The following is a 12,177-nucleotide window of genomic DNA, read 5'->3' as shown; positions in this document are numbered from 1 at the left end:
GGGACGAACATGCAAGCTTCACACAGAAAGGCCCGACCTGGGAATCGAACCGCAAACCTTGTTGCTGTGAGGCATGCGCACTACCTGCTGTGCCACCGTGCAGCCCAAACCAAAAGTCCAAGTTGAATTATTTTAACTTGCGTACTTAAATTAACTTGCATGACATACTTATGTCGCATATGAAATGTAACAGAGATTTTGTGTGTAACATAACTGTAATAGAGAAAACTCATGCACGCGACTTTTTCTCCAATGATCTTATAAGTTGTTTTGGCAGTGACTGTCATCTGTAGGCTATCTGAACTATATATCTAACGAGTGTGAGTGAGTATTTCCTCACTAAAGCAGCAGTATATCAGGAATGGTATCAATATTTTTTGCTGTTTAATTGTATTATCTGTTTTAGGATTTCAATAGCGGGGCTGCACGGTGGCACAGCAGGTAGTGCGCGTGCATTGAATTTTAGTCAGGATCACAGCAAGAAGGCTGCCGTTCGATCCCGGGGCCTTTCTGTGTGAAGTTTGCATGTTCTTCCCGTGCATGCGTGGGTTCTCTCCGGGCACTCCGGCTTCCTCCCACAGACCAAAAACATGCTCATTAGGTTAATTGATGACTCTAAATTGTCCGTAGGTGTGAGTGTGAGTGTGAATGTTTGTTTGTCCTTGCATGTGGCCCTGCAATCGGCTGGCGACCGGCTCAGGGTGTGCCCTGCCTCTCCCCCATTGTAGCTGGGGTAGGCTCCAGCTCCCCGCAACCCCGAAAGGGATAGGCGGTATAGATAATGGATGGATGGATGGATTTCAATAGCATGTAACACTATTTGTTACTAGAATGTAACAAATATTAGAAATACCTTACAATACAAATCACCACAAAATATAGCCTCCAGAGTGAGTTGAGTGACATGGATACTGTGTGCAGTAAACAGCGCCTTTTCAACCAAGCATGCATACAACACGTAGAACCATAGGAAATGATGGCAACAGCTTCAGCCTCTAAATGCTTCCTAAAAATTTGAAAGTTAATGTTATTGTTCACTAAAGTGAGACTAAAACTAACAAAAAGTATCTTGTATATGGATAAAATACAGATGAGATTTAAAGTCAAACCTCTTTAATTTATTTTATTTAGTACAAATATATCAACCTGATATCAGTCTTAAAAATCTCCCACAAGCCTGTTTGTGTCGTATAGTTGACGTATAGTCACCTGAGCTTGACGTGACAGCATTGTCTGACTCATATCAGCTTTCAGCTATAGAGACAGTGTTCAGGCTTTTATAACACCATATGATTCAGAGATTAACACACATCCTTTTATTCCAGCCTAATGTCACATTTTTCATCTGAGCTCTGCTCTTGAGGCAGAAAATTTGTGATTTCCCTGTTGGAATAAGCCTTATACATCTGCTGTACTATTATACTTCAGGTTCCCACATACTGTAAGCTTCATCTATTGCTTCATACATTCTGAAACTTGCTTGTTTGATAATAAGATGTGCAGGATGGAGGGTGGAAACTGCTCACTTACAGGACAGTATGCTGATTTTAGAAATCAAACCTTCAGTCTCAACTTAACTCCCTGACCTGTCTTCATCCACAAAGCTGTCACTCTGCATTGAATTTTAGTCAGGATCAGTCCATAAATTACAGGGTTAAGAAGAGGGGGCATCAAGAGAAATTGTATGGCCATGAAGTTCTTAACATTTTGTGACACAGATGACGCAGATCCATATCTCGAGTACATAGTGTCAAAAAGCAAAGCAGCTGTGACGTTAAGCAAACACAATAAATGTGGCACACATGTCTGTGTAAACTTTCTGCGGCCCTCTTTTGACTTTAAAGCTGAGTTCACAAGCCGTACATAAGAAAGCACAATGAAGAGAACATGACCGCAGTAGAAGGAAATAATAATCAATCCAACAATGTTGTTTGCTGTCGTTGAACTACAGGCAATTTTAACAATTGACCAGTTCTCACAATAAAGTTTCTCTATTGTGGTGCCACATAATGTTAATTTAGATGTCAAAGTTATAACTACAACCTCACAGCACAGAGGAACAAGCCAGGACAAACTGATTAAAGCAGCTATCCTTCTCACAGACATCACAGAGTGATAAACCAGAGGTCGACAGATAGCCACATATCTGTCATAGGCCATCAGAGCTAAAATAGAGAAGTCAATAGTTGCATAGGAGTATATGACAAAGACTTGCATAAAGCATCCCACATATGATATGACATGAATGTCAGACAGAAGATCAAAAGCAAATTTAGGATAAAAGGCTGCAGTACCATAAAGTCCATTGATGCACAGGTTACACAAGAAAATGTACATGGGTTCATGAAGGTTTTGATCCAGGATTATGGTTAAAATGAGAGAAATGTTTACCACCAAAATCAGACCGTAGCATAGTAAAGTGAGAGAGAAAAGCGTTATTCTGTAGTTGACTGTTGTACTGAAGCCAGACAGTGAAAATACAAGTATACTGGAAGCATTATTCATTCTGTGCTCTCTCATCTGATCTATCCTACAAGTGTGCTTACCGTGAACTAGTTTAAATAGTAGAGATTTCAGGGCTGGATCTGAGAGGAGACTCCCTCTTCTCTATTACAGGTGAGCAGTTGGCTGGTAGTTGAAATGTAAAGAAAATCCATAGGTGCTGGCTTGATACTTGTTTTTTGACCAATTTAGTGTGACAAATTTGTTTTCAGTGTCAAAAATGTGACTTCTTTGATGATCATAGATTAGAGATTTTCATTCATAATATATGAGACTTTTTTCTAGAATGATAATACATAGCTCTATAGCAGTTCTTCATAAATGTGCTCATATTGTATGTGTAACTTGCACTGTGATATTTAGCTAGGATGGTTTTGTGTGACGGTGCCAAAAAATTCAGGGGAGCAGGCCCCAACAGCACGTTTGTGACAGTACACAAGATGTTTGGAATATCTGGAATGAATTTATGTGGTGGGTGCTACTATGAGCTCATGCTCGGTCTACATTGGGTATTTTTTATGTTTATCAAAACTTTGTCCGATGGGGACGGTGTAAATTGTTTAAGTCTTTAAAGGGGAACTTTTTTTGCAGTGTATTCATGTGTGAAGTGATTTTTTTTTTTTTTTTAGTGCTAAAAGCTATTTCTATGTGTCAGTGAAGCAGAATTATGTGGTCCCTCCTCAACAGTGATGTCATAGTTAAAACTCTAATACTATTTTTACACTAAAACACCAAAACGGTCGATAGGCCAAGATCTGGCCTTTGTCTGCTCTGTGACAATACAGTTTGTAATGTCCACAGAGTATTTTTGTGTGTCTGAATGTGTGGGTATATGTGTGTATGTCTGTCGGGCCGCTTTCAGAATGGATGAGTGCATGTATATGTCCGTGTTCTTAAGTGTGTGTTTTTGTTGCAGGATCTCAGTAAATCACACCAGTTACCTTGTACATGGCATTTAATGAATTAGACAGCGAAGGAGACGAGGTGACACAGTGCATTGACTATCATAGAAATATAAGTTGTAATCAGTATATTCCAGAGCAACTAAAACATTTAACAAATATAAATAATTGTTCTTTCTTGCATTTAAACATCAGGAGCCTGAATAAGCACCATGATGATCTAGTTAATTTCCTTACAAACACAGGTTGCAACTTTGATGTAATTGGTTGTAGTGAAACTTGGCTGAATGATAGGTCATACACTGACATCTTAAATCTTAATGGCCATAAGTTGTTTACCAAGAACAGATGTGGCAGATCTGGTGGTGGTGTGTGCCTATATATCTCCTCCACATACAATGCGAACATTTGCGATGACATTGTCATAGCAGACAATCATAGTGACTCCCTTTTTGTTGAAATAAGTGGTAAAAGAAGGAAAAATCTTATTATCGGCGTGATCTATCGTCCCCCAGACGCTGATCTTGAAATCTTTAGGGCCAAACTGGAGGAAGCATTATTTTCTATAAACAATAAAAACAAAAGTTGTATCCTCCTTGGTGACTTCAATGTTGATCTCTCCAGGGACAATGCAGCTAAGAATGACTTTATGAATACATTACACTCTTCATCCTTCTTCCCCACGATTAATACTTATACTAGAGTCACTCAATCAACTAAGTCGATTATTGATAATTTCATCACAAATATTCAAAACTCTACATTTGTATCTGGAACTGTACTCTCTGAGATTTCTGATCATTTCCCTATTGTCTTATTTCTTAACCTTCCTGCTAGGCCTTCACCCACTCGCCATAAAATAAAAATAAAAATACTAATAATGAAGAAACTATACGATGTCTGGGTGAGGACCTGCAGACCAAGGCATGGTATAGAGTATATAATTGTAGTGATACTGATGCTGCATTTGAAAATCTAACCAAAGAAATAACTGACTCTATTCAAAGGATCATTCCTGAGAAAACTATCATATGCAGCACAACTAAACAAAATCCATGGATCACAAAGGATATATTAAAATCTATTAAGCATAAAAATAAATTATACAAAAGATACATAAATGAACCTAATTATAATAATAAAAATAAATATATTAATTATAGAAATAAACTTACTCATATCATTAGAAAGAGGAAGATTAATCATTATGCAGAATTGATAAACGCATCACAGGGTGATTCCAAGAAATCTTGGAGAGTACTAAACAAGGTCTTGAACAGAGGCCAAAAAACTCCTGTGTTCCCTGACCATGATAACAATACAAGCAATGTCACCAGAAATAACAGTCTTGCCAACAAATTCAATGACTACTTTGTCTCCATTGGTAGCAACATATCCAGTAAAATCAGCCAGCCCCAGGACGCCTCTTTTAAAGATTACCTATCAGGTAACTATCTGGGCTCCTTCTTCCTGAATCCAACTAACTGTGATGAAGTCTATAAAATAATCATGAATATGAAGAGTTCAAACTCAGCTGGAATAGATGGGATCTCTAGTAAAATTCTGAAAGGCATCTCCAACATAATTACTGCACCTCTTACATACTGTATCAATCTATCTCTACTCTCTGGAGTAGTGCCACAAATGGCAAAAACTGCACAAATCACACCAGTCTTTAAATCTGGGGATAAGAACGATCTGAGCAACTACCGACCAATATCAATTTTGCCTACTCTCTCCAAGGTTCTGGAAAGAGTAGTTTACAACAAACTCAGCAGCTATCTTGACAAGTTAAACATCACTGTCCCATCCCAGTATGGATTCAGAAAGAAAAATACTACATATATGGCAATACTTGATTTAACTGACAAAATCCATGATGCAATTGACCAAGGCCACTATGGCATTGGCATTTTTTTGGACTTGTCTAAAGCTTTTGATACCATTGACACTAACATCCTAATCAATAAACTACAACACTACGGTATTAGAGGCCTGGCGCTAGACTGGTTCTGCAGCTACCTGTTTGGAAGACATCAATATGTTTTTATGAACAACCACAAATCATCAGACAAACCCATCAATCATGGAGTTCCCCAGGGTTCCATCTTAGGGCCGCTCCTCTTCATCTTATACATTAATGACTTTGTTAATTCCTCGTCCATACTACATAAAATATTATTTGCCGATGACACAAACTTGTTTTTTTCCCATAAAAATCCAAACATACTTGAACAAATCATAAACAGTGAGTTAGTGAAAATAGACACATGGTTTAAATGCAACAAACTCTCTCTAAATATCAATAAAACAAACTACATTTTGTTCCGCTCCCATAAAAAAAATGACATTAAACAAATTTGCCCAAAAATAAACGGACAAAACATTGAAAGAGTCGGCTCTACAAAATTCCTGGGGATCCACATTGATGACTTCCTTAATTTTAAAAAACATATTGATGATCTCACAACTAAACTGTCTAAATATGCTGCTCTGTTCTTTAAGTTGAGACACTATCTGCCACTCTCTGCACTTCTTATTTTGTACAAATCTTTGTTTGAACCTCATTTACAATACTGCAATATCATATGGTGTAACACATTTCCAACTCATTTAAAAAAGCTTGAGATACTCCAAAAAAAAGTCATACGCGCCTTAACATGGTCTGAGTTTAACGCTCCCACTAAAAAGATTTTCCACCACTATAACCTTCTGAGGCTCAGTGAGTACAACTATTTTCAGAATGCTTGTGTAATGTACCAGACTGTCCACAAACTAAATAATAAACTATGTGACCTCATCCCAATCTGTGTTCCTAGGCACACCTATACCACCAGGAATAAAAATCTAATCACTGGGAAAAAACAAAGACTAAAATGTACGAGTTTTAGCATTGTGTGCAGAGGACCACAGATTTGGAATGAGCTTGATGAAATACTAAAAATGTCACATTCCATCTCCATCTTTAAGAAAATATTAAAAATTCAACTCCTAGCAAAGTATGTTCAATGTGCTGATTAATAATTTATATGAATACCTGTATCTTATTGCATCCATTAATTACTTTTGATTAACATTGCTACTGTACTTCGCATCAAATCCAATGTAACCTTAATGCTGAGATTTTCTATTGTGTGTCTATCTGTATGTTGTCCATATTATAAGGATATCTGGCCAATATCCTATATTCATGGAAAACCGGGCCCCCTATTAAAAGCTTTAAATAGCTTACTTGGGGTGACCCTTTTCTCACATCCGACCGTGTAAAAATGCTTGTTGTACATATCATGAATTGTATCTCCTGGATGATGTGAATAAACTAAACTAAACTAAACTAAACTAAACTCCCTTCACACAGCCCTGATTTTCTTAAGTCTGGCAACAGAACCAAAGGGTCGTGCAGAGGTCTAGTTTTCTCTCAGACTACTTGAATTACAGTATCCTGAAAGGTTATTTGGGGATTTTTGCCCATTGACACCGCTAACTACAAATGGCCCTGCATCTAGTAAGAGCCTGAGGCCAAAATACATTTCTCCTTGGAGAATAGGAGGTCGCATATCTTTGGAGGTATTTGGGTTCAAGTTTAAGAAGAAGAAAAAGAAGAAGAAGAAGGCATCACTTTATTAATCACAACACAACATGCAGAGGTACAAGGGAAACTGCACATGCCATGCTTAAGTGAAATTATTTTCTCTGCTTTTAACCCATCCCGGCAAGTCCTTCCTCCACACAGGCCAGGAGCGGTTGGCTGCCAGCCAACGGCGGCACCCGGGGACCCAGTTCCTTTTGTCACCATTGGTCAGGTGGTGATCTTGATCTTCCTGGGGTTTTTTTAATGGAGGATACCCCAGGTGAACATGGGGAGAACATGCAAACTCTACACAGAAAGGCCCCTTTCCTCGAGCAGCAGGCACCGAAGGCATGGTGGAGGACATGTCCCCCAGCGCCCACAGCGCCCCAGGCGGGAATCTAACCCGAGACCTTCTAGCTGTGAGGCGACAGTGTTACCACTGCTCCACCATGCCAAATATTAAGAAGTGAGAGTTATTGCACTGAAACTGTATTTCTTCTCTATTGTTTTAGTTTGTCTTTGGTAAATCGCCTTGTTCCACTGTCCCAGCTTTGCCTTATGGACCAGCTCTACCGCCATCAGAGTAGGGTTACATAATATTGGAAGGCACAACATGGCTAATTTGATAGCATCTTCCATTATGGACTCTTCAGTTCTCTCAATTCCCTCAAAGGTTGGAGTTGGTCAGTGACACAGTTTTGTGTGTCAGAGTTCACACAGTGACGTGTTTGTCCTGCATGGAGACTGCTGGTCCCAGAGCAGGACATCAACAATAAATTGATGTCCTGGGGATACACCAGACTAATGACCCTGAGGCTTAATCATCATGTTTACTCTGTATTTCTGTGTCTCTCTGTGATATTACATAACAATAGATTGAAGTTACATCAGCGAATCTTTATTGTCGTAGCAATAATGTGGAAATCTCATGTGTATGGACTGAACACATCAACCAACAAGGTTGATGTCCTCAGTGTCTCAAGCTACTGTTAAACTTAAATCATAGTATTTGTGTGTCACATAAACATTTAAATGAAAGTATTTAATAAGAAAATGCATTTTTATTGAGTCTGGTGCCATACAGTGTATCTTATACGCATCATATTTTATTGTCTGTTCTATTTGTTGATGTTTTAAAAGAAGGTTAAAGAGACACCTTTTTAATCAGGCTTTTAACTGACCTTTAACGTCGTCTTACGTTTTTATCAGGTTTTATCTTATGTTGATGTCTTTTATTTTGCTGTTTTACATTTTGTATAATTTAACCTATTTAATCTACTTTATTTATTATCTTATGTATTTTTATTCTTTCAACTGTTTAATTTATTTTACTTATCTTATATCATGCCTTTTATTCCATTTTATGCTTCTGTTTTCCAGTGTTTCCTCAGGGGGGTCCTCCACTGAGAGCTGTGTCTGCTGCTGGGGGTGCTGTCCTCAGGTCCCTTCTGCCCGGCTGGTTGGGGGGCTCCCCACTTTGGTGTGGGGGTCCGCCTGTCTGTCGGAGTCGGGGGGCCCGGGTGCCGGCACCCCCTGTGGTCATAGTCTGCAACTCCTCTCAGTGTGGACGGCCCCAAAGGTGGCGTTTTCTTCAATCCTCAGTGCCTTGCCATGTCTCGCTACTGTCAGTGGTGAGAATGTGTGTATGTGCGTGCGTGTGTGTGTGTATGCATATGTATGTGTGTGTACATACAGAGGGTGGGAGGGACAGGTTTTCTCTGTTATTCTGTTTTTCCTTTACAATGTTTTTAACTGTTGTAAAGCACTTTGTGTTGCATTTTATTTGTATGAAAAGTGTTATATAAAAAAAGTTTGATTTGATTTGATCAAGTCAGGTTTCTCAGACTATGAAAACTACAACATGACGTCTTCTGTGGCTCTGCAGGGAGCTTTTTGAGTCACTGATGAGCAAGCTGCTCGACAGTCAGTCTCAGGATGGACTGGGCCTCTTCCACTGGTGAGCAACATTAGATGCACTCATTGAATTCAGTAATATTGCTGGCCCGATGAGAATGTGGATGTGGCCCACTGGCCTCCAGATCACAATATGAGCTGGGACCTGATTGACTTGCCGTATATAACCCAGACTTTGAGAAGGCCTGCTATGAGGATATTAGATCACAGGCTTTGTTTGCAAATCATTGCATTCTGTTTCCATGGTCTCCACCTGGAGACCTTGTGGTCCAGGACACACAGACTGTGTGTCATGCTTTTTTTAAAAGATCCATGAGTTCCATATAAACCTTTTTAATGATATGACTCTTTCTCTTTTAAGTCCTAGGGTATATTATAACCTTAAACTTGCCAAGAAAACTGAAATACCTCAACATCTTTGTCCTTTCTCCAACATCCTCATTCTCACCTTCATCTTCTACATCTCCTTTTTTTATTCCTGCTACTACTGCTTGCTGTCTGTAACACCCTAATTTCCCTGGCGGGGGATTGATAAGGTTATATCTGATTTTATCTTATCTTACTCTCTGTGTAACTTTTTCAAATCTTCAGCTGTGTCCGCTGTCCTTTCCTGCATCATATTGACTTCCTCCTCTAACCTTAGTTTGCTTGGGGTGCCCAGTAGCTCACCTGGGAGAGCATGCAACCCATGTGTTAAGGCTGTGTCGCTACAGGTTTGATCCTGACATGTGGCCCTTTGCTGATTTGCACAAAAGGTACCATACAATACACCAAAAATACCCACATATAGTGCTGATTCTCCAAAAATCTCCAGCATGCAGTGGATCACTCTGTCTCATCTACTGTGTCCCACAATGCAAAGCCCTGGAACTCACAATGAGGAGTTTATTATACTTTTTTTATGCTACATCATCAAATTTGATGAAAATTCATGACAAATGCTCCAATTTTTTGGAGTTGTTGAAAGTTGATGAGAGTTAATGAACGGTAAAGAAGTTTAAAGAAAAGTTTTTCAGCTTGTGTCAACGTCTCAGCTCTCTGTCTCAGCCCAACCCACCTCCTTCTTCAAGAACTGTATAAAGTTCAGTGGAGGCTGTTGTCTTGTTCAGTTGGGGTGGTAGCACCAGCCACTTGAAAACCTCCATATCTGTGAGATGACAGTGATTTTCATTTATGTTGATATACTGTTTGCTTAATGTTGTTCTTTGATTGCTAATGTCTACATCCTGACATTTTATCACAGGTGACAGGTGAAAACACTCCTCCAAAATGTGTTAAGAAGAAGAAATCTGAACTATTTTTTAGATTTTTGAAACACACTTGAACATATTTTGTCCAGTGTGGTGTGTGTTGTGCTGGTACACACTGGTATGCAGAAATCAGTGTTGAGAATTTTTGCACTGTTACTGGGAAAATAACTAAAACTCAAACTGATTCTTTTTGATTCTTTCTTTCTGTACTCTGGAAATTTTCTAAAAACCAACAAGGAAAGTCTCCCAATGTGTCTGCATGCCTTTCACCAGGATTTTTGCAAACTTAAGTGCAGGTACAATATTTGTCTGAAGCATTATTCAAAAGTATAACAGACAACACTGTAGCTGAGTCAGCTTTGCTGTTAACTTCTGTGTTTCACTGTGTGGAACCCACATTATACAAGACAGAAATGGAGAACTCAACTGAGGTTGTCTCTTTTGTGCTGGCAGCCTATGGCAAAATTGGAGAGTTAAAATACCTGTATTTCACCATAATGCTGTTATGGTACCTCTCCATATGTGTGGCCAACACAGTTCTTATTTTGGTCATATATGTGGACAAAAGGTTACATGAGCCCATGTATATATTACTCTGTAATTTATTTGTAAATGAAATTGGTGGCAGCACATCACTGTATCCTCTTTTGCTTGCACAGATGTTTTCAGATACCCATGAAGTGACCCTGCCATGGTGTTTTCTGCAGATGTGTTGTATCTACACGTGCGGTTCTGTTGAGTTTTGCAGTTTAGCAGCCATGGCCTATGACAGACATGTCGCAATCTGTAAACCTTTACACTACAGTGTCATTATGAACACAGGGAGAGTAGGAGTGATCATTCTGCTTGTATGGGTGTATTCATTTATTAGTTTTATGTTCTCGTTTTCATTCATCATCCATTTGAAATTTTGTGGAAATGTCATTGACAAAGTGTTTTGTGACCACCACTTAATAATTAAACTTTCGTGTTCAGTTTCAGTACTTAACAACATATCTGACCTGGTTTTTGCCTTTGTAACTATGGTTATTCCATTTAGTCTCATTTCAGTCTCTTACATGAAGATTTTGGCTGTTTGTTTGAATACCTCCCAAGAAAACAAGGAAAAAGCCATCTCCACCTGTGCGCCTCAGATTATCTCATTATCAAACATGTTTGTCGGCTGCATTTTCCACTTTGTTGATTCCAGATTTGATGTATCTCATGTACCAGATAAAATCCGCATTCTTTTATCTGTGTATCTACTGATTTGCCAACCAATGATCACCCCCTTTATGTATGGATTTAACCAAATGAAGATAAGACAATCATGTCAAAGATTTTTGTTTGATGAAAAATAGATGTTTAGAGCAAGGAGTATCTGTTCTGTGGGAGAATAACACTATATTTGTCTCCATAGTGGTTTAAAATCTTTCTACAAAAATGTATAATAATAAATGTATAATAATAAATAATCTAGAAAGCTGTGCATGTCTTATGTTTATATATTATGCAGAAATTGCATAAAGGTGCAAGGCATGTACCTCTGAAGCTTTAGAGAAAGTTACTGACTGCATTACTGGTATGCAACCATTAATTTCTCCTTTCTCTCTGGAATGATCAGCTTTCAGTAAAACTAAAGGTATTGTTCTCCCCTCTGAAATACAAAACAACATGTTACAACTAACTGCTATTGCCAGAAGTGACACTGAAAGGGCTGTTTGAGGCTTAAGACTTGGTTTTAAGGGTTACTGTAGAAATAGATTGAGGTTAGGTTAGGGAGGACTTGGGAAAGCATTATGTGAATGAGTGCCCTCACAAGGATAGAGTTACAATTGTGTGTGGCAAAATGATAAAAAGAAGCTAACTAATGTAGCAGTAAGCAAGTTCCCAGAAGGCAAACTCATCTTTTATGGCGTCGGATATCAGATTAAGGAAAGTGGAAATTACAGCCTCACTGTTTCAACCACTCTGCTGCAACAGTTACTGGATGGTTGAAGACTTTCTTTACTTTCTTTACCTCCTCTTTACCTCCTCTGTGAAGCAAGAGTAGCTGTTA

At 38.8% G+C, this 12,177-nt stretch overlaps 2 protein-coding genes across 2 annotated transcripts; one reads left to right on the top strand and one right to left on the bottom strand.

Annotated features, from left to right (window-relative positions):
- Positions 1–1,554: 1,554 nt before the first annotated feature.
- Positions 1,555–2,505, bottom strand: LOC139340653 (olfactory receptor 10J5-like). Its single transcript, XM_070976562.1, has one exon. It carries the CDS (start codon positions 2,503–2,505, stop codon positions 1,555–1,557), a length of 951 nt encoding a protein of 316 aa, XP_070832663.1.
- An 8,047-nt stretch (positions 2,506–10,552) lies between these two features.
- Positions 10,553–11,479, top strand: LOC139340435 (olfactory receptor 2F1-like). The gene has a single exon (XM_070976261.1). The coding sequence runs from the start codon at positions 10,553–10,555 to the stop codon at positions 11,477–11,479; it is 927 nt and encodes a 308-aa protein (XP_070832362.1).
- The last annotated feature ends 698 nt before the right edge of the window (positions 11,480–12,177 follow it).

This window comes from Chaetodon trifascialis, chromosome 12 (genome assembly GCF_039877785.1).
Source record: "Chaetodon trifascialis isolate fChaTrf1 chromosome 12, fChaTrf1.hap1, whole genome shotgun sequence".
Classification (NCBI taxonomy): domain Eukaryota; kingdom Metazoa; phylum Chordata; class Actinopteri; order Chaetodontiformes; family Chaetodontidae; genus Chaetodon; species Chaetodon trifascialis.
Note: the sequence above shows the minus strand (reverse complement) of the source record. Positions and strands in the feature narration are given on the sequence as shown.